Source organism: Oncorhynchus keta, chromosome 25 (assembly GCF_023373465.1).
Source record: "Oncorhynchus keta strain PuntledgeMale-10-30-2019 chromosome 25, Oket_V2, whole genome shotgun sequence".
Taxonomy (NCBI): Eukaryota; Metazoa; Chordata; class Actinopteri; order Salmoniformes; family Salmonidae; genus Oncorhynchus; species Oncorhynchus keta.
The window spans coordinates 14,154,623-14,181,395 of NC_068445.1; the positions used below are offsets into that span (position 1 = coordinate 14,154,623).

A 26,773-nucleotide genomic window follows, 5' to 3' on the forward strand; every position below is an offset into this window, starting at 1 on the left:
CAACAAGTGCTCAGCATATGTGGCAACTCCTTCAAGACTGTTGGAAAAGCATTCCTCGCGAAGCTGGTTGAGATTATGCCAAGTGTGTGCAAAGCTGTCATCAAAGTAAAGGGTGGCTACATTGAAGAATCTCAAATTTAAAATATATTTGATTTGTTTAACACTATTTTGGTTACTACATTATTCCATATGTGTTAATTGGACAATATACTCTGAGTGTACAAAACATTAAGAACACCTTCCTTGCACCACCCTTGTACCCTCAGAACAGCCTCCGTTTTTCAGGGCATGGACTCTACAAGGATTCGAAAGCGTTCCACAGGGATGCTGGCCCATGTTGACACCAATGCTTCCCACAGTTGCGCCTGGCTCCTACCACCATACCACGTTCAACAAAGGCACTTAAATCTTTTGTCTTGCCCATTCACCCTCTGAATGGCATACATACACAATCCATGTCTCAATTGTCAAGGCTTAAAATCCTTCTTTAACCCGTCTCCTCCCCTTCATCTACACTGACTGAAGTGGATTTAACAGGTGACATCAATAAGGGATCATAGCTTTCACCTGGATTCACCTGGTCAGTCTAAGTCATGGAACGAGCAGGTGGTCTTAATGTTTTGTACACCCAGTGTATGATTAAATCGAATATTAAGATATTTAACATTGATGAAGCATTGTGAAGTGCAAGACGATCATGCGCAAGACTATATTCTATTTGAACTTTACAAATCAAAACCGTGTCTTTTTATCAGCTAGGCTATATCAATATCTTGAAAGACAAGTCAAATTGAATTAACTAAGCCTAAATTTTTGGGCCATAATAAGATTATTTAATGAGAACGTGACTATTATATCATAAATAAGCACAACAACGGCACAGTCTGGAATTATCTTGTCATTAACTGTGTTGATCTTTTTTTATGCCTCATTTACATATTTTTCAGTAAAAAAGTAGGTCTTGGAATCAGAAAAATCTTAATTAGATAGGTAGCCTCTTCTGTCATGCTGTTGAAAATTAAATAGCATTGCTCACCAGAATATAATAATAAATGAATAAAATTAATGCATAATCAACAATCGATTTTACATTTGTAAAGTTCTCTCTTTAATTTCTGCTTCTCTTGCGGAGCGTGGACAGTTTGTGAATGACCGGGGATATTTCCTGTGCAAAATGTCTGGTTTGACTGGTGAAAAGGACTGTGAAAACAATCCAATTTGTTTCTGATAGTACTTGTATCTCAGTTCGTCTTGGAATGGATATTATGACAGGCTACATGTGAGGCCTACAGTCAGTGTCCAGACTTCAGTTACTATTCCTGTTCCCATCTGAACTTCAAAAGGTGCGCAAACCAGGGGAGGGCGGCCACGCCCCGCAACCCCTAATTACGCCGTCTCTGGCTGGCAGGCCAGACCAGGGCTGAGAGATTAAGTCATATAAGGACAGAGATGGCATTGTGCTCTGGACACCAGATGGTGGAGAGAGAGATTAGCTGCTCTGGTCCGTTTCTAAAGTTTCTTTTGTCCAACACTAAGCATATACTGTATTCCTGAGAAATGTAGAAGTGGTGTCCATGAATCCAAGGTACTCATCTTTCTTACCAGGGACAGGTGCCAAGGTTATCAAACCGGTTAGGGGTACAAAGAAGTCAATTGTGGTGGATCAAAGCTATACTGCGGTATTTAATAACACACACACACACACACACACACACACACACACACACACACCCTTTCTGCTAATTGCTTTGAGGCAATAATACTGATCAAACACTGCAAGGATCAAACTGAGCGGAGACAGAGTGGCAGTGAGGGTAAGAGGTCAGGTGGCATACCATCTAACTCATTCTCCACTGACAACTCAGAGCTAAACCTCAAGCGGGCCATTTTACTTAACTCATTTGCACTTTCTGCATTACATTTTTAAGTTCAACTTAAGTGAAGGATTTTCATTTTATGACTGCATAAAGTCATTTCCACAGAAACATGATCTCAACGGGTTGTCACAGACCGCGCACGGTTAAAGAATTGTTTCAGCACATTATCACGGCTATAAAGACTCCATACACGTGGTTGACACCACGTGATTCACTCTCTGTGGCCGTTTGTTGGGATGGGAATCTCTGGGGCACATGAGGGGCGCAGTGATGGCATTTAGGACCATAGCAATCACACTGAGCCTACAGTGACAGATGACATAGACACGCACACACACAGAGGGCGGGCTAACTTACATTTTGATGTTCTCATGGTATTGCTTGGTATCAGAGGGCTGGTTGTACAGAGGCTGGGAGAGAGAAGAAACCGATGGAAAAGTTAGGTGATGCTGCCAGGGGTGAGAATCCTGTTTCACAGCAGCAAGGAACATCAACTCTAGAGGGTTAAACATACTGTTTACAACTTCCACACGACTTCCCTGCACACGGTCTGGTGTCACTGCAAAGTTACTACGCTAAATGTAGCAACGCAATTTACCCATTACATTCTACCGACAAGATGCTGAACAGAGTCAGACATAAGACAAATGTTATGAATTCATGCATGTTTTATCAACCTAACCGAGAAAGGTCTGTCAAAAAGTTTTGGCTCACATTGTGTACACGGTTCTCCCCGAAGAATGAAAGAATGTAAGTTATTTGTTATCATTTAAAGCAATGTTCTGCTCTAGATTGCTGGAAATGACAGTTACAGGTGTTTAAAAAAGGGGAAGATATTTTGAGTTTACCCCCGTCCGGACCTCCCCCCGGCGTACTCAGCAGCACCACCTTCTTAAAAATTCCTGGGGAAAACCCTGGTGCACCATCATTCAATAACTCAACCAACTGAACCATTACATTCAATTATTACTGAATCTATTATTCATTCAATCAAAAGCCCATATAAATCTATGTCTATGAGAGAGTGAAACAAAGCTCTTTGCTCCATGATAGTATATAACTGTTAATGCTGTGCCAAGCTGACAACGACAAGCAGTGGGTACAACGAGGACATGACACCCTAATTCAGCCCCTCTCAAGAGACTGGACTGTACAGAGTGAGAACCGACTCATAAGCGAAGGAGACCATCTCTGTGTACAATTTGTATAAGTTTGGCCACAAAACATATTTTTATTTCACGGCACAAGGGGGATTAAAAGTCATTTAAACCAATGAACTACAAACACCTTCCCATGGGTCAAACATTTGAATCTGAACTTGTTGTTCTCCACTATATTTTCAGTTGCTCACGACAAAACTCTTCGAAAGCGAACATTAGGTATTATTGTCAAACCCAAATCAGCTTATAAAAGAGCAAGTATGATGTATGACTCCCACTGATAATATACAGTACTGTCAGTAAGATCCTCTCTTCCAGACAGCAGCAGCTCATTTATGAAACATTGGCCGTGTCTGGCTCCTAGCCATCAGAGACAGACAGCGCCATCATTCTGCCCGTCCATCTCGCTCTCATCCCTGAACAGAAGAACGAAACCCACCTCGGCCTGTCTCCAGGGCCTGCTCCCTACACCCCCTGCTACACATGGCCATCTTTCTATTCCGACAAACTCCTCCCCCTCTTTCTTTCTCCTCCCTCTAACCCTCCTCCCCTGCTACTTGTCCCTCCTCCCTGTGGTCAAATAATACAAGTTGCTAGATATTTTATTCAGATGACCATTAAGAGGTGAGAAAACAGCAGAGGCTCACCAGTTCTACTCGGGGTCCCAGTCCTTCCAGAATCCAGTGAGCTTCCTCTGCCTTTTTCTGAGGAGAGAACACACAAACATACTCAGCACATATCAACTACAAAGCCTCACGTCTCCCATCACCAAGGCAACACAGCAGCTAGCTCACTCAATGAATGACGTTTGGATGGGCACTGTGTGCAGCAACTATTTTTAGAGCTTTTAACACAAGGCAAAAACTCGATCCGCTCCCTCGCTCTTCTCCTACCGGAGAAAAGATTACTCACCTCCCGAGCACACACTGAGGGACAGAGAGGTAGAGCGAGAGCAAGCAGGTGAGGGAGAGTGGGAGAGGAAGAGCAAGAGAAAGAGTGAGACACTGGGACAGAGTGCGTGCAAGACTGCATGGCTGCTGTGCTTCTACATAAGGAACATCTGACAAAACGACAAAGATCTGTCCTTCGCAGTGCGCTCAGGTTGAGGGTTCACTACACAAGCTTAAGAGATCAAACAGAGCTGGTTGGCAGTGATTGTGAAGAAGAGAAGCACAACCCCATCTCTGTACCTCTATCACAGATGACCTCTACTCAGCTGAGCTCTATACATTTATATTTAGCCATGTCACGTGCTGTGTGCAGTGTCCCTGAATGTTGTTTTGGAGGCAGCTCTGCAGAGTGGTCACTAGCTGGCACAGCCACAAAATCGTATTATTTTTCCAACCCTAAATACACTGCCAACTCTAATGCCTAACCCTAACCTTAAATTAAAACCAGAAATCACATGTTTGTTTTCATCTAGCCCATCTAGCATAAATTGCTCAGTTCTTCCTCTTGGGCAAGATGCATGACAAACGTCAACCTGCTGACCCCTCTCTCTGGCTCTGTCGCCCTCTCTCTGGCTCTGTCGCCCTCTCTCTGGCTCTGTCGCCCTCTCTCTGGCTCTGTCGCCCTCTCTCTGGCTCTGTCGCCCTCTCTCTGGCTCTGTCGCCCTCTCTCTGGTGCGCTCTCTCTCCCTGCCCCCCCATGGTCGCACTTTTTTCTTCCTTCCTTCCTTTCTTTCCGATGCTTCCTCATCCAAAAGAAGGCTGTAACATTCTGCAGATGACTAATATATGTATTTTGTAAGGACTGTTTAATGAACAGCAATTAACAAGGATTTAATCCTGAGTGAGAGAAGAGGGAGAACTGGAAATGTCTCTACATGTTGCCATTTCCTGATTAGGACTGTCCCCTTTATGTCCACCATATTATACTGATAAAGACCTGTAATGCAGCCTATACATTTGCCATGAATTGTATGTCAGATTAAGGGCATCAAAGACTATACTCAAGGGCATCAGCAACAAAGGGGATAAAGGTGTAAGCTAAATTAAGAGGGGTAATGACAACACCGTGTTGATCAACATGAAGCTTTGACATTCTACAGTTCCTCCTCAAATCCAGTCCACTTCAAACATGCCCCCTAGTGCTTAGACAGGAGGACTGGCACTTGAAAAGAAAACTAAGTGCGCTGCTCTTCCCCAACAGAAGTCAAAGAACCTTTTTCCGTCTAAAGAAAATGGAAATATTGGTTACATCATAATATATACGAAATTAAAACGAGGGTTTAATAGTGGCACAACCAGACTGAAGGTGCAGGGCCTTGAGGGCTCTCTGTACCGTGTGTGGGTGCTACAAGGGACTATGATAGTGCAGTTCCAGTGAGAGTCCCAGTTGTCTCTCTTGTATGTGTCTAAGGCAGCCATGTTCTAATGAGATGAGTGAACATGAGTGGCGTTGCCTGTGGCATTGACAAAGGCCTGTGGGTGTCTCCTTGTCTCAGAGATGAGGTGATACTGAGCCCACAGGGACAGATGACACCAGCGACACAATGGAAATATGGGCTACATCATAAAAGATACGTAATTAAAATGAGAGGGTTTAATAGTGGCACAACCAGAATGAAGGCACAGTGCTTTGAGGGCTCTCTGTACCGTGTGTGTGTGTGTTACAAGGGACTATGATAGTGCTACTGCTACTGAGGCTGGAGTAATTACAGCCAGGTGCTGAAACACACAAACACGCAAGCGCACGCACACCCCTCCCCGACACACACCCCTCCCCGACACACACCCCTCCCCGACACACACCCCTCCCCCGACACACACCCCTCCCCGACACACACCCCTCCCCGACACACACCCCTCCCCGACACACACCCCTCAACAATACTAGAGTACCCTATACAAAGGCTGGAGGGCAAGGGACCAAAGACAAACACCAACACCCATTGCAGGTACACAAACGAGGAGAGAACATATCCAGAAACGACATGTTACCTTGCCTTCTTCACATACACCTTCCTGCATAATGCATTTGCAAACATACCATCAGTCACAGTGCCACACCATCACTTTGGGCTGGGACTTGTAGAGGGCTGTGTATATAATGGTGTAATCTCGGTGAACACAGAACTCAAATCGTACATAATTTGGTCCGATTTTTGTTTACATAGTCTGGGGAGAGAGTGGGGCCAGTGTGGTGGTGCAAAGTGTTCCAGAGGTCAGGGACATTGGACGAGTCATCCACACACTTCCAGGCTTTGAGATCATCACATGGGTGCTCAGCAAACTCTTGCGGCATAGAGTCAATCATGCCATTATGATTTAGCTCTGGGGTGAAAGGTATACAGTACTATTGTCTATCAGATAATGACTTTTTCTAGTATATAATAGAAGATAACTAGTTTAAGAGTTTACCTTTTAGAAGACTCTGACATGGCCACTGAATCAAATCAAATGTTATTTGTCACATGCACCAAATACAATCCCTTCCCAACAATGCAATAAAATAAAATACTAACACATGAGGAATAAAATACACAAGAATGAAGCTACATACAGGGAGTACCAGTACCATATCAAGGTGTAGAGGTACGACGCATTTGAGGTAGATAATGTACATGAAGGCAGTGTAAAGTGACTAGGCATCAGGAAAGATAATAATAAGGTATTTGAGGTAGATAATGTACATGAAGGCAGGGTAAAGTGACTAGGCATCAGGAAAGATAATAATAAGGTATTTGAGGTAGATAATGTACATGAAGGCAGGGTAAAGTGACTAGGCATCAGGATAGATAATAATAAGGTATTTGAGGTAGATAATGTACATGAAGGCAGGGTAAAGTGACTAGGCATCAGGAAAGATAATAATAAGGTATTTGAGGTAGATAATGTACATGAAGGCAGGGTAAAGTGACTAGGCATCAGGATAGATAATAATAAGGTATTTGAGGTAGATAATGTACATGAAGGCAGGGTAAAGTGACTAGGCATCAGGAAAGATAATAAGGTATTTGAGGTAGATAATGTACATGAAGGCAGGGTAAAGTGACTAGGCATCAGGAAAGATAATAATAAGGTATTTGAGGTAGATAATGTACATGAAGGCAGGGTAAAGTGACTAGGCATCAGGATAGATAATAATAAGGTATTTGAGGTAGATAATGTACATGAAGGCAGGGTAAAGTGACTAGGCATCAGGAAAGATAATAATAAGGTATTTGAGGTAGATAATGTACATGAAGGCAGGGTAAAGTGACTAGGCATCAGGATAGATAATAATAAGGTATTTGAGGTAGATAATGTACATGAAGGCAGGGTAAAGTGACTAGGCATCAGGAAAGATAATAATAAGGTATTTGAGGTAGATAATGTACATGAAGGCAGGGTAAAGTGACTAGGCATCAGGATAGATAATAATAAGGTATTTGAGGTAGATAATGTACATGAAGGCAGGGTAAAGTGACTAGGCATCAGGATAGATAATAATAAGGTATTTGAGGTAGATAATGTACATGAAGGCAGGGTAAAGTGACTAGGCATCAGGAAAGATAATAATAAGGTATTTGAGGTAGATAATGTACATGAAGGCAGGGTAAAGTGACTAGGCATCAGGAAAGATAATAATAAGGTATTTGAGGTAGATAATGTACATGAAGGCAGGGTAAAGTGACTAGGCATCAGGATAGATAATAATAAGGTATTTGAGGTAGATAATGTACATGAAGGCAGGGTAAAGTGACTAGGCATCAGGATAGATAATAATAAGGTATTTGAGGTAGATAATGTACATGAAGGCAGGGTAAAGTGACTAGGCATCAGGATAGATAATAATAAGGTATTTGAGGTAGATAATGTACATGAAGGCAGGGTAAAGTGTCTAGGCATCAGGAAAGATAATAATAAGGTATTTGAGGTAGATATGTACATGAAGGCAGGGTAAAGTGACTAGGCATCAGGAAAGATAATAATAAGGTATTTGAGGTAGATAATGTACATGAAGGCAGGGTAAAGTGACTAGGCATCAGGATAGATAATAATAAGGTATTTGAGGTAGATAATGTACATGAAGGCAGGGTAAAGTGACTAGGCATCAGGATAGATAATAATAAGGTATTTGAGGTAGATAATGTACATGAAGGCAGGGTAAAGTGACTAGGCATCAGGATAGATAATAATAAGGTATTTGAGGTAGATAATGTACATGAAGGCAGGGTAAAGTGACTAGGCATCAGGATAGATAATAATAAGGTATTTGAGGTAGATATGTACATGAAGGCAGGGTAAAGTGACTAGGCATCAGGATAGATAATAATAAGGTATTTGAGGTAGATAATGTACATGAAGGCAGGGTAAAGTGACTAGGCATCAGGATAGATAATAATAAGGTATTTGAGGTAGATAATGTACATGAAGGCAGGGTAAAGTGACTAGGCATCAGGAAAGATAATAAGGTATTTGAGGTAGATATGTACATGAAGGCAGGGTAAAGTGACTAGGCATCAGGAAAGATAATAATAAGGTATTTGAGGTAGATAATGTACATGAAGGCAGGGTAAAGTGACTAGGCATCAGGAAAGATAATAATAAGGTATTTGAGGTAGATAATGTACATGAAGGCAGGGTAAAGTGACTAGGCATCAGGAAAGATAATAATAAGGTATTTGAGGTAGATAATGTACATGAAGGCAGGGTAAAGTGACTAGGCATCAGGAAAGATAATAATAAGGTATTTGAGGTAGATAATGTACATGAAGGCAGGGTAAAGTGACTAGGCATCAGGATAGATAATAATAAGGTATTTGAGGTAGATAATGTACATGAAGGCAGGGTAAAGTGACTAGGCATCAGGATAGATAATAATAAGGTATTTGAGGTAGATAATGTACATGAAGGCAGGGTAAAGTGACTAGGCATCAGGATAGATAATAATAAGGTATTTGAGGTAGATAATGTACATGAAGGCAGTGTAAAGTGACTAGGCATCAGGATAGATAATAATAGGTATTTGAGGTAGATAATGTACATGAAGGCAGGGTAAAGTGACTAGGCATCAGGATAGATAATAATAAGGTATTTGAGGTAGATAATGTACATGAAGGCAGGGTAAAGTGACTAGGCATCAGGAAGAGATAATAAGGTATTTGAGGTAGATATGTACATGAAGGCAGGGTAAAGTGACTAGGCATCAGGATAGATAATAATAAGGTATTTGAGGTAGATAATGTACATGAAGGCAGGGTAAAGTGACTAGGCATCAGGATAGATAATAATAAGGTATTTGAGGTAGATAATGTACATGAAGGCAGGGTAAAGTGACTAGGCATCAGGATAGATAATAATAAGGTATTTGAGGTAGATAATGTACATGAAGGCAGGGTAAAGTGACTAGGCATCAGGATAGATAATAATAAGGTATTTGAGGTAGATAATGTACATGAAGGCAGGGTAAAGTGACTAGGCATCAGGATAGATAATAATAAGGTATTTGAGGTAGATAATGTACATGAAGGCAGGGTAAAGTGACTAGGCATCAGGATAGATAATAATAAGGTATTTGAGGTAGATAATGTACATGAAGGCAGGGTAAAGTGACTAGGCATCAGGATAGATAATAATAAGGTATTTGAGGTAGATAATGTACATGAAGGCAGGGTAAAGTGACTAGGCATCAGGATAGATAATAATAAGGTATTTGAGGTAGATAATGTACATGAAGGCAGGGTAAAGTGACTAGGCATCAGGATAGATAATAATAAGTATTTGAGGTAGATAATGTACATGAAGGCAGGGTAAAGTGACTAGGCATCAGGATAGATAATAATAAGGTATTTGAGGTAGATAATGTACATGAACACAGGGTAAAGTGACTAGGCATCAGGATAGATAATAATACAGTATTTGAGGTAGATAATGTACATGAAGGCAGGGTAAAGTGACTAGGCATCAGGATAGATAATAATAAGGTATTTGAGGTAGATAATGTACATGAAGGCAGGGTAAAGTGACTAGGCATCAGGATAGATAATAATAAGGTATTTGAGGTAGATAATGTACATGAACACAGGGTAAAGTGACTAGGCATCAGGATAGATAATAATACGGTATTTGAGGTAGATAATGTACATGAAGGCAGGGTAAAGTGACTAGGCATCAGGATAGATAATAATAAGGTATTTGAGGTAGATAATGTACATGAACACAGGGTAAAGTGACTAGGCATCAGGATAGATAATAATACGGTATTTGAGGTAGATATGTACATGAAGGCAGGGTAAAGTGACTAGGCATCAGGATAGATAATAATAAGGTATTTCAGGTAGATAATGTACATGAAGGCAGGGTAAAGTGACTAGGCATCAGGATAGATAATAATACGGTATTTGAGGTAGATAATGTACATGAAGGCAGGGTAAAGTGACTAGGCATCAGGATAGATAATAATAAGGTATTTGAGGTAGATAATGTACATGAACACAGGGTAAAGTGACTAGGCATCAGGATAGATAATAATACAGTATTTGAGGGTGATAATGTACACGAACACAGGGTAAAGTGACTAGGCATCAGGGTAGATAATGAGTCAAATAAAGACCATCCTGGCCCTTACACATACAGGACATTATTAGTACTTTTTTTAACCCTTATTTTACCAGGTAAGTTGACTGAGAACAAATTCTCAATTACAGCAATGACCTGGGGAATATTTACAGTGAAGAGGAGGGGGATGAATGAACCAATTGTAAGCTGGGGATGATTAGGTGGCCATGATGGTATGAAGGCCAGATTGGGAATTTAGCCAGGACACCGGGTTAACACCCCTACTCTTACAATAAGTGCCATGGGGTCTTTTCGTGACCACAGAGAGTCAAGACACCCGTTTAACGTCCCACCCGAAAGATGGCACCCTACACAGGGCAATGTCCCCAATCACTGCTCTGGGGCATTGGGATATGTTTTTTAGACCAGAGGAAAGACTGCCCCTTACTGGTCCTCCAACACCACTTCCAACAGCATCTGGTCTCCCATCTAGAGACTGACCAAGACCAACCCTGCTTAGTTTCAGAAGCAAGCCAGCAGTGGGATGCAGGGTGGTATGCTGCTGGACATACAGGGGGGGACCAACTGGAGTCTGTACGATGAGTGGGAGAAGACCCCGTACAACGATATACTATTGCAATCAACACAATCATTTTTATACAGTTTTGTGTGTGCATGGAGCAGTGCTCACCACTAGGTGGACTAAGAGTATTGGAAATGAATGCTTTAACTACTACTACATAATATCCTACTCATCAAAACAAACTACATTGGTAGACGTAAACCTGTATGACATTCTTACATTCAGACAATTTTTAAAATTAAAGACAAAAAAAGAGAAAATGGTTCACCTGCTAAATGATGGTGACCTTTCTGGCAGACTACACCATCAGACAGGAGGACTTTGCCTGGTATTTCGATAAGACTGGGAGGCTAATGAATTAATATCTTATAATACAGCCTTTCCACCTCTCTATTGACAGTGGCATTTGACAGTACTGTCGAGCCAAGTAACAGCAATGACAGAGCTCAGAGTTTTATCTCTTCACAGAATATCAATCATGGCCATAGCAAAACTCAACAAAAAAAAAAACCTTCCATGTACCCTTCAAATTATTAATTAGGTTCTCAAACAGCAGGAGTCCTATTTTTCAAGGGAGAAGCCAAGTGACAGTCTATCATAGTAGTGTTTCATCATCAAAGAGCTGTCAGAGACTTCCTCTACACTTCATCCAGATGCTCCCACTCTACTTCCTCCACAGCTTCCGTCTCAATCTCAACCCCTTTCTGTGGCCCCAAAAAGACCAGATAAAATCAAATAACACAATTTCAGTCAGACAGCAACATTCATTCAAAATGAGTGAGTTTTAGTAATGGTTTTGCTCATTATCTGAGATCATCATCCCGCCAACAACTAAAGGCCATAATGATGATGGTTGGTTACGTGCACACAATTAGATTGTGGATAGTCAGATCAATTGAATAGTTTAAAATGTTTAGATGCTTCGCAAGAAGATCACTTTCCCTAATAATCCTGTTTACATGGACACATCTGAAATCAGGCTACCTGATGGGACTTGTGCAGGATATCCCCAATAAAAATAAACATTCGATAAATGTCATGTCAAATAACCGTGTTATTTTTGTGACGCCTAATTGATCCGGAGTTGGGACATATAAAGTTTGTATGTGAAACCTATTTCTAAGAAGCATACTGTCAGAATTCACTTCCCACACGCATAAGAGGGAGGCTTGCGCTACGGTACATGCGCAGATCAAAAACACAGACAGAACGCCGATTAAGCTGTTTACATGTACTAATAATTCTAAAGATTTCTCAGAAAAACAGCTATTTTAATCAGTTTATGCCTATGTCGATTTTGACCTTAGGCTGATCAAGATGAGCAGAGAGAAGTTTTTACGCGACTATTGCCATAATCAGTTGATTATCGAATTATTAGTGTGCATGTAAACGTACTCAATGTGACACAGGGGAGAGCTTGCTACGTGTATTCTAACACTAGCCAACAGTGAGGTTATTAGCACTGATTACAGCAATTCCAGCCCCAAGCACTGATTGAGATGCAGATAATTACACAGAGAGAAAGCAGTAAGTGTGTGTGTTTGTACGATGGTACTGACCCTGTTTTCGTCGTAGATGATCTGCACCAGGCTACGGTGCTTGGCCTCGCTGGGCGGAGGGGAGATCATGGACCGCTCCGGCTCCTGGGGCTTTGCTGCCTCCTCCTCCAGCTGTTGCTACAGGTCACACACACACACACACACACACACACACACACACACACACACACACACACACACACACACACACACACACACACACACACTTACTGGTGAACAAAGTGTGCAGATAAGATGTCCCTTTAAATCAGATTGGGGGAGAAGAACATGAAAAGAGAAAGATGACAGATAAAAGGTTATCATCACAAGCCATGAACAAAGGCAAAAGGCCCGATCCTGCAGCACTTTTGTGCTCCTCTGTTTCCGTGGAGACAGGTTACTCAAGCAGTGTGTAGCTCCTCCCCCTCTTGCTCCTCATCATCTCCAGCAGTGATGTGCCTAACTGTCCTATTAACTGTAAATAGCTTAACACTTGAACATCCAGTTTAAAAAAACACCTTACCGCACAAAGGGGACTGTGAAAAGACGCAGCCATTTTATATATCTTGTATTGTAATTTTCACTGTACTATGTATTAGACCTAGATATTGTGTGTATGTACTGATATGTAGGCTGTGTGCCACTTTAAATCTACGCATTTCAGTCAATGACTAATAAAATGTTCTGTACTACGTGTCATGTTTCACGTGGACCACAGGAAGAGTAGCTGATACTTTTGCAGCTGCTAATGGGGATCCTTATGAATACCAAATAGGACAACAGCCACTGACGTTTGATTTTGGTTTTATTAACAATCTGCAACAACAACAGAAAAGCTACGTCCTCCATCCCTGACTTTTCCTACATATTGGTACATTGCTCAGTTGTCAGAATTTTACAAATCACAAACAGAAAAGAGGCTGTTAAGGTTGTAAAAAAAACTACAAACAACAACAGGTTAAGGTGCCAAGACAAAATGTGCCGTAGGGCCTCGGTACCCAGGCGCTAATACGCTGCTTTCCTCACTGAAGGAATGACGTCAACGGATGAATGGGCGACAGAAACCCAAAACTGACCATTGAGACGTGACTTCCCAGTTGAATTTCAATGGGACTGAATGATGAGCATGAGGTCCTTCTGTAGCACAGTTGGTAGAGCATGGCGCTTGTAACGCCAGGGTAGTGGGTTCGATTCCCGGGACCACCCATACGTAGAATGTATGCACACATGACTGTAAGTCGCTTTGGATAAAAGCGTCTGCTAAATGGCATATATTATTATATATTAGGAAGGTGATTGAATTTGAACGATCAAATGTGGGGACTTCATCTGAGCCTCTGCCTCCTATGCCCGAGCCTGTGAGAAGCTGTACCTGGACTGTATTACTTACTATAAACTCTATTACTAGTCAAATCTATAAATACAATTGATCAGATGTATTACACTAATGTTTTTATTGGAAGGGAAACTAAATAGGCTATACATGTTGCAGTAAGCCTTTGTAGAATAATACAAAACAGATCCCTGGCTCTATCCAAACAAATGACGCGTCTTAATATTTATTTTCATGAACATATACCCACGAACAGCCGATTTCGTCATGCAATTCATCCTTTACAATTGTTTATGTCCAATGTATTAAGCGTTGGTGCCTTGTGGGTTGCTATGAATCTGATGTGTATGCTCAAGAGGATGCCCGACAACATTCTCTAGCGGGTACTTATAGGCTGAAAGGCCCATCGGTGTTAACCCTCTGATTAACTGGACCCAGGGGAGTTAACTTACCACCACAGAGATCCTATTAACTTACAGTATTCTAATTCTGATTACCACAACATGGAGTAAACAAAGCCAGGGCCGGCCCCATGCCAGAGAAGAGAGTGAGAGTAGTACTGAGGAGACAAAGCATTTGGGGGCGATTCCACACCAGCGGGAGCGGAACATATTTTTGGTATCTCAGAATGTTCTGGCAATTCTCACATAGAAACTTCATTGGAAGGAAGGCATTTTTAAATGCTTTTTTACATTTGAATCACAAACCATTTGAGAAAATCGTGATGACAGAGGCCATTTTAGGCCCTTTTTAGACCTATACGCTTCCAGTATGAGCCTATGATCTGTGAACAGTACATGATACAGATACCATCTTGGTGTAATTATACTCCTTATAGTGTGCTCCGAATCACATTCATTTATTAAACATAACAAAATATTAATATCTCAAAATGACCCTTTTTTATTTTGTTCATGTTAAGACATATCGTTTGGACCAATATATTCTACATGTAAATCAAATTTCCCAAATTGTCTCTGCTAATTCTGAAGGTATGATCAATTTTATCAGTACCACCAACACGGTGAATGGGAAAATGGATTCAAAGAGAACTCCCTCTGCTGGTTACTTGCTGAACTTGCCATTCTAAAGGAGGGCTATGATTGGTTAATGGCTTATAGTGTCCATTTTTACCACAGAGTCTGGAAATTTGACATGTTTGTAGAGTAAGATATATATTTTTTTAAATAAGCAAAAACCAAAAAGGTTAGCTGAGATATTAATATTTTTTACGAATGTGAAAATGTGAATTTCAGAATCCAGACATACTTCCTTTTTGAGAGAACACTAAGGAGTATATGAACACCTATATGTTACTGTATCATGTACGGTTCACTGATCAGTGTCTTACTGAAAGAATGTATAGTTCTAAAAAGGGCCTACTATTGCAAATGTCATCATGAATTGCACAAAAATTGCTTGTGATACAAATGTTAAAACTTAAACATCTTTCCTCCCAGTTAAGTTCCTATGTAACAATTGCCAGAACATAGTCAAAGCAATGGCACAGTGGTCATGCCAGCGTCCATTGAACTGATCCATTATGTTCACAATGTGTATTAAGTGGTGACATTATGGCCTCCTCAGTGCAAAGGCAACAATCGTAGATCACCAGTAACTGACATAACAGTTGATTACATCTTAAAGTAACATTTCTAAAGTGGAATAAATGTATGATGCTCCAATAAACAGGATAGGTAAGTAGGAATAATAAGACATTTGGCATAAACAGACATTTGGCATAAACAGACATTTGGCATAAACAGACAAGGCGCAGTGCAGTGTTGGTTGTATGTGGCAGCAGAGCTGCGGGTCTGTTAGTGGCCCAGCCAGGGGTGTTAGTGAAGCTCTTTCACTGGGGGCTGGGACTCCCTGTCAGTGTGCTGCCTGCTGTGCTGGGAGGTGATCTACACTAGATCCAGTCCCCTTCTTCCCTCCCTTCCCCTGAAAGAGGCCAGGGGCTCAATAGGGGGAGAAAAAGCTGGCCCTGGGCCCCCAGAGGATCCCCAGCAGAATGGCGCGTGATGGATCATCCTGTGCCCCAATCGAGCTGGATAAGCATCTGGGGAGGAAAACACAAACATTCCCAGAAACCCCTTCTCTTCCTAAACCCACCATGGAGTAAAATAAAATAAACTAGCCGTCCTGAGCCTGGCTGACACAACACAGGCTGGCTGTAACCCGATCCCCAGGCCCACACTCTGCCAGAACTCTTTAAATAAAGTTTTACCACACTACTTAATTGCTCCAGATGTTTTAATACTTGGAAAGCTGTGCGGAGGAAAGCACTATGGCGGGGGGGGGTGAATAGTTAAAAAAGAAAACATCCATAAAAAAACATAGCGTTTGTTGAGGGAAGGGGAGGGGGGTTTGATTTATTTTTCTAGGTAGCAGAGCTTACTCTCTCAATCATTCACTGGACCTCACCACGCTCGCTCTCTTCTCGGCTGCCGCCCACCACAGCCCATCCCTCGCATTCCTCCTCCGCTGGCTCGATTTTTTCAAACTTATGGACTATTCACAATAAATAAATAAATAATATATATATTTATAGATAGAGAGAGAAAGAAAGAAATAAGCTTTGTTGTACAATTAAAAAGGTAAAATGCAGTGCAAACAGTCAGTAATAATCTAATGAATGTAGGGGTTATGAAGACATACCGTGGCTAAATATAAGCCTTCAACAACCATTAACCTGCTTCTTGCAATAATCACTGATCTGGCTTTGAAGTAGTTGCAATAATCACTGATCTGGCTTTGAAGTCGTTGCAATAATCACTGATCTGGCTTTGAAGTCGTTGCAATAATCACTGATCTGGCTTTGAAGTCGTTGCAATAATCACTGATCTGGCTTTGAAGTCGTTGCAATAATCACTGATCTGGCTTTGAAGTCGTTGCAATAATCACTGATCTGGCTTTGAAGTCGTTGCAATAATCACTGATCTGGCTTTGAAGTCGGTCTATGAAAATGACCTTTTTTTTTTATAAAAAAAAAGAAATGTCCAGAACCATGCCTATTGCACATTCACTAATAATAACTAACTTGTTGTAGCAGGTATTAGGCTAGAGAGAATTAATCACGTTAGTGAGTAGCCAGCTTTAGATTTCCAGTTGAACCAACTTGGATCTATTTGCTAGCTAACAAAGTATAACAGTTGAGTTGTTATGAACACACCCTTCAGTCCTTCAACTGATTCAACAGCATGCTAGCCTATCCACTTTGTTCAAATGTTGAAATCAAGGGGCCTACCTCGTTTCTCAGAACGAGAATGAGTTGCCAATTCCTTTTTATGCTTATTGCACAATTATAAAACAGACTGGACAGCTAGTATAACAGTCTTTGGCTAAAATGATATCAGCAGTACTTGAATGTGTGCGACAAACTGAGCATTAATTTTCCCGAATCCGTGTTCATTGATACGGTCGTTTTAGTAGTTTCTGCTTTGTGCGCAATTTGAGTAGATGAACCATAAAGGGTTTGTTAGATAAAGGTTCACTTCTCCTCTACTACAGTAAAACAATGTCTCAATGTGTTTCGGTGTCCATAGGACCCATTCTGTTGGACCAAACCTCAAATGCAAATAGCGAGTTGAAACCGCTTGTCGGAGAGGAAAAAGTGATCTCTCCTCTTTGTTATTGTGAGCGACAGGGGCTTGGTGTGTGTAGAGGAAGAGGCAAAGCGAGAGGCTTCACTCTCACTAAAAATCCATCCAAAATAAGCCCAACGCGTTTTATGGGCTTATTTTGGACCTAAGCTTGTCACCTGCCTTCTTGCCTTTGGGACAACGAATCCCATTATTAGGGAGGAGACATGAGCATGTCGTCATAATATACAAATCTCTGGTGTAAATGGGAAGGTGCACACAGAACAGAAGGCGCAAAGGAGACGAGACCTAAAAGACAACATGAGAACAAGCGGACATAAAAACTCATTATAATAAAAGAAGAACAGGGGGAAAAAATACAATACATTCTTGAGGCAGAGGCATTTGGAATATTGGGCAAAAACTAAATAGAATGAATCAAATTAATTTGATATAATCGCCCAGCCCTACCCTTTCCCCTCCCACAGCGGGCCATGTCATGGGTTGCAGGTGGCCTAGATTTAAGAAGAAGCGTGTTGAGTGCCAGCCAGAGAAGAGAAGTGAGAGGGGTAGGGAAGGCTGGAGATATCGGCACGCTTGCGTAGAGTGCATGGTCTAGGGTGGTGGGGGTTGGGTGGTTGAGCGAAGCCTGTGACTAATTCTATAAAACATGATGTGGCAGGCAGCCAAGAGGGAGACGGCGAGGAAGGAATACGAGTGGTTAAACAGTCACAAAACCTCCGCCATAATCCTCCTCTCCCCCGGGGGGAGCTGTTATTTATGGCTTGTGTATTTATTTTTTTAACCTACATTTCTCCTAAAAAAAGGAAGAGAGGAGAAAGTTAAAGGAGAAGAGAAAGCAACTGCCATGAAGCAGAGCACTGTGGCAGGCTGAGTGAGCCCTAACTACAGTAGTAGCTTAGTACAATAATTACAGCAATATAACCATGTCTGGGCTCAAGGCTTTACTGTGTGAAAACCCACTGAAGACAGGCAATGAGAGGGATAATGGATTTAACCACAGATGGGAGAATATTCAGGGAGACTGCTGGAACTCAGAGAACACGCTGACAGTAAACACACAGTGTAGGCCACGCACTGTCAAAGAAACATTCAGGCGCAATGAGAAATAATGACACGGATAGACACTCATCCTTAGAAGATAAAGTATATAGATCCTGTCTCAGCCTCCAGTATTTATGCTGCAATAGTTTGTGTCGGGGGCTAGGGTCAGTCTGTTATATTTGGAGTATTTCTCCTGTCTTATCCGGTGTCCTGTGTGAATTTAAGTATGCTCCCTCTAATTCTCTCTCTCTTTTCTCTCCTTCTCCTCTCCCGCTTATCTCGGGGGACCTCAGGACTACCTTAGCCCCATGCATCAGGACTACCTGACCTGATGACTCCTTGCTGTCCCCAGTCCACCTGGTCGTGCTGCTGCTCCAGTTTCAACTGTTCTGCCTGCGGCTATGGAACCCTGACCTGTTCAACGGACGTGCTAACTTGTCCCGGACCTGCTGTTTTCGTCTCTAAGAATAGAATTCTAAAGAATAGAGTAATGACTGGCATTGCTAAATTATATTATACAGCTTTTTAATGCATATCATATTAACCAAACGTAGTCTACTAATAGCTGAATATAGAGAAAGCATGCCAACCTATAAGCCCTGCATATATATGTCTCACTCTCACTCTCTCACTCTCTCACTCTGAATGATCGGCTATGAAAAGCCAACTGACATTTACTCCTGAGGTGCTGACCTGTTGCACCCTCGACAACCACTGTGATTATTATTATCTGACCCTGCTGGTCATCTGTGAAAGTTTGAACATCTTTGCCATGTTCTGTTATAATCTCCACCCAGCACCCCTCAGAGCCTGGTTCCCAGCACCCCTCAGAGCCTGGTTCTCTAGGTTCCTTCCTAGATTCTGGCCTTTTTAGGGAGTTTTTCCTAGCCACAGTGTTTCTACATCTGCATTGCTTGCCGTTAGGGGGTTTTAGGCTGTGTTTCTGTACAGCACTGTGACATCGGCTGATGTAAGAAGGGCTTTTTAAATACATTTGATTGATTGATTGATTGATATACCTGATTGCATTTGGTACCAAATCTAAAACCATTATCTAAACACAGTCTCATAAATGACAAACAGACAAGCACCAAACAAACCGTAGTGAAGAGGACCTATAACCCATGGTTGTACGGTACCTGTACCTGTTTCTTGCGTAGCTTGCAGATCTGTTGCTCCACCATTGTAATCTCCCGGTCCACACGATCCATGTTCTGGATGAGCTCCTCCTTGGAGAAGCGGGCTGGCACCAGGTCCAGATCAGGGTCCATCTGGGCCGGGCTGACGGGGGAGATTGGCTCCAGCTTCCCCATGGAGCTGCCCCGGTCCTGGAGGGAAATAAGAGGTGACATAGAGTAGTGGTTCCCAAACTAGGGGGCGGGGCGCGAGGGGTTCAAGAGTAAGTTTAAAGCCGGACTGAAAAAAACGGCTTTAAACTTACTCTTGAAAGGTGTAATAGTAGAATTACAAAAGATGCATTTTCAAAATTGGGTAGTGCATCATCAGTTCCTCTTGTCATGTTAGTCATTGCATAACTTAGAGAGCCATGTATAACTTGTCAGAAATGTCCAGATCAACTAGCCCATGTCAGCTAACGTTTTTAATTCATAATGTTTTTTGCCAATGTGTATTTTTTTTGTCACTCAAATATCACATGAATACACAGACATGGAAAATTGTATAGAATTTCAAGAAAATTTGCTTTGAAATTACAACATGTTCTTTGCACCGATAACAAAATGTGTAGAATTGCAGGAAATTAGCCTTACACTTGCTGAATTTTCTTCACCAAGAGGAGTATGAACAGTCTCATGAACAATGCTTGTGCCCACAGAATTCCGTATGTGATGTTCCCCAATACTGGAAAGGGGGCCCCGAGGGGACAAGGTTTGGGAACCCCTGACGGAGGATGTTCACTCATCAGTTTATAGGTGTTTCACAATACTAACACTACTTACTTAGTCCATTATGCAAATTATCAGGTTTGCTTGGCAAACAGAACACAAAGTATACAGTTATAAGGTGAACTTCTAGAAAGGCCTGAACAAAGATGGATGCAAATAGATGGATCTATTCCTATGTTTAGATTAGAGCCATCGATTAGACAGCAACGCTAAACTGGCCCAGCCAAATTCTGTAACTGGTTTAGAGGCAACAATAACATGCTGCATCTCTGTCTCGGTCTTTCTCCCTCTCCCCTGTGTGTGTGGTCTGTGACATGGTTTACTCCGATAGACACGTGATCTAAACACCCTGGTTACATCTCCTTTGGGAAGGCAGTGGCACGCTATGATAATGAAGTCCTCTGGGTAATAAAAGCTTGTGTCAGTGTCTCGGTTACTAACGAATATTAAATCAGACAACAACCAGGTATATTCTAAGAACATGGGACCTGGCTCTGTGAGGATTTTTGGTTTGATTTGATGGATGAAATACACAGTTCCAAGGACTTTCCCGGGGGGATCCCTTCTGTACATAGAACTGAATGGATGGGCTGAGTTGTACCTTGGATCCAGAGATACCCACTTAGCTGCATAGTCTGGTGCAGGGATCAACAACAAGATTCAGCCATTGGCCATTTTATCTAGAGAGTATGGTCAGGGGGCCGGAACATAATTACAAATAATTTGAAGACTGCAAATTGACCGCAAGAAGCCCAGACAGATATATTATTTACCTAAAAAAAAAAAAATACAACCTTGTTTACTATCACATACACTAAATGACATACACTAAATGACCAAAAGTATGCGGACATCTGCACGTCAAACATCTTTGGTTTTTGGTTTTACACTGCTGCTACTCGCTGTTTATTATCTATGCAGTCACTTTACCCCTACCTACTTGTCCAAATTGCCTTGACTAACCTGTAACCCCGCACATAGACTTTGTACCGGTACCCCCTGTACATAGCCTCGTTATTGTTATTTTATTGTGTTACTTTTTATTCTTTTTATTATTATTTACTTTTTTTTAAATTAACTCTATTTCTTGAACTGCATTGTTGGTAAACGGCTTGAAAGTAAGCATTTCACGCTAGGGCTGCGGTATTCGGAGCATGTGACAAATAAGATTTGATTTGTTTAGATCTCATTCCAAAATCATGGGCATTAAATGGAATTGGTCCCCCTTTGCTGCTGTAACAGCCTCCACTCTTCTGGAAAGGCTTTCCACTAGATGCGGGGACATGCTTCCATTCAGCCACAAGAACATTAGTGAGGTCAGGCACTGATGGTGGGCGATTAGGCCTGACTTGCAGTCAGCGTTCCAATTCATCCCAAAAGGTGTTCGATGGGGTTGAGGTCAGGGCTATGTGCAGGCAAGTCAAGTTCTTCCACACTGATGTCAACAAACCATTTCTGTAAGGACCTCACTTTGTTCATATTGGCATTGTCATGCTGAAACAGGAAAGGACCTTCCCCAAACTGTTGGCAGAAAGTTGAAATCAGAGAGACGTCTAGAATGTCACTGTATTCTGTAGCATTACGATTTCCCTTCACTGGAACTAAGGGGTCTTACCCAAACTATGAAAAACAGCCCCAGACAATTATTCATCCACCAAAATGTACAGTTGCCACTATGCAGGTAGTGTTCTCCTGGCATCTGCCAAACTCATATTCCGTCCGTTGGACTGCCAGATGGTGAACTATGATTCATCACCCTAGAATAGGCATTTTCACTGCTCTAGAGTCCAATGGCGGCGAGCTTAACGCCACTCCAGCCGACGCTTGGCATTGCGCATGGTGATCTTAGGCTTGTGTGAGGCTGCTCGGCCATGGAAACCCATTTTATGAAGCTCCCGACGAACAGTTCTTGAGCTGACGTTGCTTCCAGAGGCAGTTTGGAACTCAGTAGTGAGTGTTGCAACCGAGGATAGACAATATTTACATGCTACGCACTTCAGCGGTCCCGTTCTGTGAGCTTGTGTTGCCTACCACTTCACGGCTACGCAGTTGTTGCTCCTAGACATTTCCACTTCACAATACCTGCACTTACAGTTGACCGGGGCAGCTCAAGCAGGGCAGAAATTGTGGTATCCTATGACGGTGCCACGGTAAGTCACTGAGCTCTTCAGTAAGGACATTCTACTGCCAATGTTTGTCTATGTAGATTGCATGGATGTGTGCTCGATTTTATACACCTGTCAGAAACGGGTGTGGCTGAAATAGCCGAATCCATTCATTTGAAGGGATGTCCACATACTTTTGTGTGTATATATATATATATATATATATATATATATAGTGTATATACATATAGTGTATATCCCTCTAGTATGCATTTGAAATAGATTTCCAAAAAATGGAAATCACTTGGAACTGATTTTCTTTCTTTATTTATGTTTTGCTCAGAAAACTTGAGGGGCCAAATAAAATAACCTGCGGTCCAAATTCATCACACGGGCCACCAGTTGGGGAACCCCAGTGGTCTCAGTGGTATTGCTGATGCATGTCTGCAGGAGGGTTTTGCTTTGTGCTTGGTCAGCTTACATGCTGTACTTCTCTGAGAAAGAACATTGTCAGCAGGCGAGGTGCACCCTGTCTCCATTTCAACTAACTTATACATACTGTACTGTATACAATAGGGACAGGCAAAGAGGACTATAGTCCATAATTGTTCAGTGTAGCTTGTCATTTTACAAGCATGGACTAGGTATTTGACAGTTATAGAACTGTACATCCTAATCTCAGCCAAGGATGAGAGAAGCAACACTCCAAAGGTTATTCATGTTACACACATGGGAAGCTTTGCTGAAAAGAACAATAGCATCTTAAACCAACAACTCCCAATAAGCCACTGATCCCCCAATTGTAAACCCCCGCCAACACACCGTGAGTGTGTGTGTGGGGGAGACAGCAAGAAAATAGAAGTGTCATTGAGTGTGAACCATGTTTCCTCCTGCGTAAGGTATGTGTGTTTGATCCAGCTTCGGGTTTAGTTTGGTGTTATTTTTAAAACTGCTAAAATGAGCATTATAACACTAATCTGGAGGAAGCAGGCAGGCTAAGTCTAGCTGCTCTCTAGACCTACTCTAGCTGAAATGTCACCGGGAGGAAAGGGGTTGAACGGACTAGCTGGGCCTGAAATGGCGAGGCGCCAGGCTGATATTCATACACTTCCATTACATGAGACGCACACAATCCTACCAGTGCCTTTTTTTGGCTGCTAAGCCTCTCCCTTTCTAATCATAGATGTGGCATGCTGCTACAACACCTTGTTATAGATGAAAGGGGCAAACTGCAGTTCAAACAATAAGGAGGTGGTCACTAGCTTGTAGATAGCCTAGCCTAAATATTGTGTGATTGTGTGTTTGTACTTTGAAGGAAAATCCTTGATATAATGTCTATAGAAAAGGCAATGTAGGAGGATGAAATTGTAGTCCTACTTCAATGAACTGAAATATCATATAAAATGGTAGGTACAAGGTTAAGACCTCCAGAAAAACGGTCTGAAAAGCTACAAGTTTCAGCTCTGCAACCTCCTATACCAGAGTTAACTCAAGGACTTTGAGTTTGTGAGAGACATTGAGGTGTTTGGTCAGGAGGGGTTTGAGAGGGAGATCTATCAAAAAGAGGGTTAGTTCTCCTGGGCATTCAAGTGTCGAGACCCACACCATGTCTAGGACCTACATCATGACTGTCCTCTGTTCTTGTGAAGAGCAACACGTCTCCACACACTGCTAGCAGACAAAGTGTGAAAATAAGTGACCCCGATGTTAAAGCCTGTTCCCACTGCAGATCAGATACCTTGGCTAATACCACTCAAACTCAACCAACTTTAACTTTTGGACTGTGTGTACGTGTACAGTCGAGGCCAAAAGTTTTGAGAATGACACAAATATACATTTTTGCAAAGTCTGCTGCCTTGTATGATGGCAATTTGCATATACTCCAGAATGTTATGAGTGATCAGATGAATTGCAATTAATTGCAAAGTCCCTCTTTGCCATGCAAATGAACTGAATCCACCAATAACATTTCCACTGCATTTCAGACCTTCCACAAAAGGACCAGCTGACATCGTGTTAGTGATTCTCTCGTTAACACAGGTGTGAGTGTTGATGAGGACAAGGCTGGAGATCACTCTGTCATGCTGATTGAGTTTGAATAACAGACTGGAAACTTTAAAAGGAGGGTGGTGCTTGGAATCATTGTTCTTCCTGTCAACCATGGTTACCTGCAGGGAAACACATGAAGTCATCATTGCTTTGCACAAAAAGGGCTTCACAGGCAAGGATTTTGGTGCCAGTAAGATTGCACCTAAATCAACCATTTATCAGATCATCAAGAACTTCATGGAGAGCGGTTCAATTGTTGTGAAGAAAGCTTCAGGCTGCCCAAGAAAGTCCACCAAGCGCCAGGACCGTCTCCTAAAGTTGATTCAGCTGCGGGATCGGGGCACCATCAGTACAGAGCTTGCTCAGGAATGGCAGCAGGCAGGTGTGAGTGCATCTGCACACACAGTTAGTTGAAGATTTTTGGAGGATGGCCTGGTGTCAAGAAGGGCAGAAAAGGAGCCACTTCTCTCCAGGAAAAACATCAGGGACAGACTGATATTCTGCAAAAGGTACAGGGATTGGACTGCTGAGGACTGGGGTAAAGTCATTTTCTCTGATGAATCCCCTATCCGATTGTTTGGCATCTGAAAAAAAAGCCTGTCCGGAGAAGACAAGGTGAGCTCTACCATCAGTCCTGTGTCATGCCAACATTAAAGCATCTTGAGACCATTCATGTGTGGGGTTGCTTCTCATCTTGAGACCATTCATGTGTGGGGTTGCTTCTCAGCCAAGGGAGTGGGCTCACTCACAATTTTGCCAAAGAACACAGCCATGAATAAAGAATGGTACCAACACATCCCCCGAGAGCAACTTCTCCCAACCATCCAGGAACAGTTTGGTGACTAACAATACCTTTCCCAGCATGATGGAGCACCTTGCTATAAGGCAAAAGTAATAACTAAGTGGCTCGGGGAACAAAACAGCTATATTTTGGGTCCATGGCCAGGAAACTCCCCATACCATAATCCCATTGAGAACTTGTGGTCAATCCTCAAAAGGCGGGTGGACAAACAAAAACCCACAACTGCTGACAAACTCCAAGCATTGATTATGCAAGAATGGGCTGCCATCAGTCAGGATGTGGCCCAGAAGTTAATTGACAGCATGCCAGGGCGTATTGCAGAGGTCTTGAAAAAGAAGGGAAATATTGACTCTTTGCATCAACTTCATGTAATTGTCAATAAAAGCCTTTGACACTTATGAAATGCTTGCAATTATACTTCAGTATTCCATAGTAACATCTGACAAAAATATCTAAAGACACTGAAGCAACAACCTTTGTGAAAATTTATATTTGTGTCATTCTCAACTTTTGGCCACGACTGTACACACACAGTACATGTGCAATGAATGCATGCCTGCTGAGTGAGTACAGGCTTTGATAGAGCGTGTGCTGTATGTGCAGTGTGTCAGTGAACATACACTGAGTGCACAAAACATTAGGAACACCTGCTCTTTCCATGACAGACTGACCAGGTGAAAGCTATGATTCCTTATTGAGGTCACCTGTTAAAATCACTTCAAAATCAGTGTAGATGAAGGGGAGGAGACAGATTAAAGAAGGACATTTAAGCCTCGAGACATGGATTGTGTATTTGTGCCCTTCAAAGGGTGAATGGGCAAGACAAAATATTTAAGTGCACTTGAACGGGTAGGTAGGTGCCAGGCGCACTGGTTTGTGTGTCAAGAACTGCAACGCTGCTAAATTTCAGGCTCAACAGTTTCCTGTGTGTATCATGAATGGCCCGCCATCCAAAGGACATCCAGGCAACTTGACAACTGTGGGAAGCATTTTAGTCAACATGGGCCAAAATCTCTGTGGAATGCTTGAGACGTTGTAGTCCATGCCCCAACAAATTGAGAGCAAAAGGAGGTGCAACTCAATATTAGGAAGGTGTTCTTAATGTTTTGTACAGTCAGTGTATGTGCGACAATTGAAAGGAGCAGAGAAAACATCCTGTTGTTTTCATGTTAGCAGGTGTTCGTGAGATCACATTATTTAGTCCTGTTAAAAACAGAAAGAGGTGCACAATTCCTCTTAGCCTAAGTTACATTCTGAAGTAGGATTAATTTTGTGTCAATGGCAATGCT

At 42.1% G+C, this 26,773-nt stretch overlaps 1 protein-coding gene across 14 annotated transcripts in view; it reads right to left on the reverse strand.

Annotated features, from left to right (window-relative positions):
• The window catches only part of LOC118357847 (nuclear receptor corepressor 2-like), a 145,901-nt gene that overhangs the window by 63,579 nt on the left and 55,549 nt on the right, over nucleotides 1–26,773 (reverse strand). For 11 of the 14 annotated variants that reach the window (XM_052478728.1, XM_052478720.1, XM_052478727.1 and 8 more), the window contains exons 5-8: nucleotides 19,764–19,952; nucleotides 12,664–12,780; nucleotides 3,685–3,741; nucleotides 2,235–2,287 (exon numbers count right to left, since the gene is read on the reverse strand). In XM_052478728.1, coding sequence (XP_052334688.1) covers nucleotides 2,235–2,287; nucleotides 3,685–3,741; nucleotides 12,664–12,780; nucleotides 19,764–19,952 — 416 coding nt within the window. The remainder of the gene's footprint in view (nucleotides 1–2,234; nucleotides 2,288–3,684; nucleotides 3,742–12,663; nucleotides 12,781–19,763; nucleotides 19,953–26,773) is intronic. The other 3 variants (XM_052478731.1, XM_052478722.1, XM_052478721.1) reach the window with 1 other exon arrangement.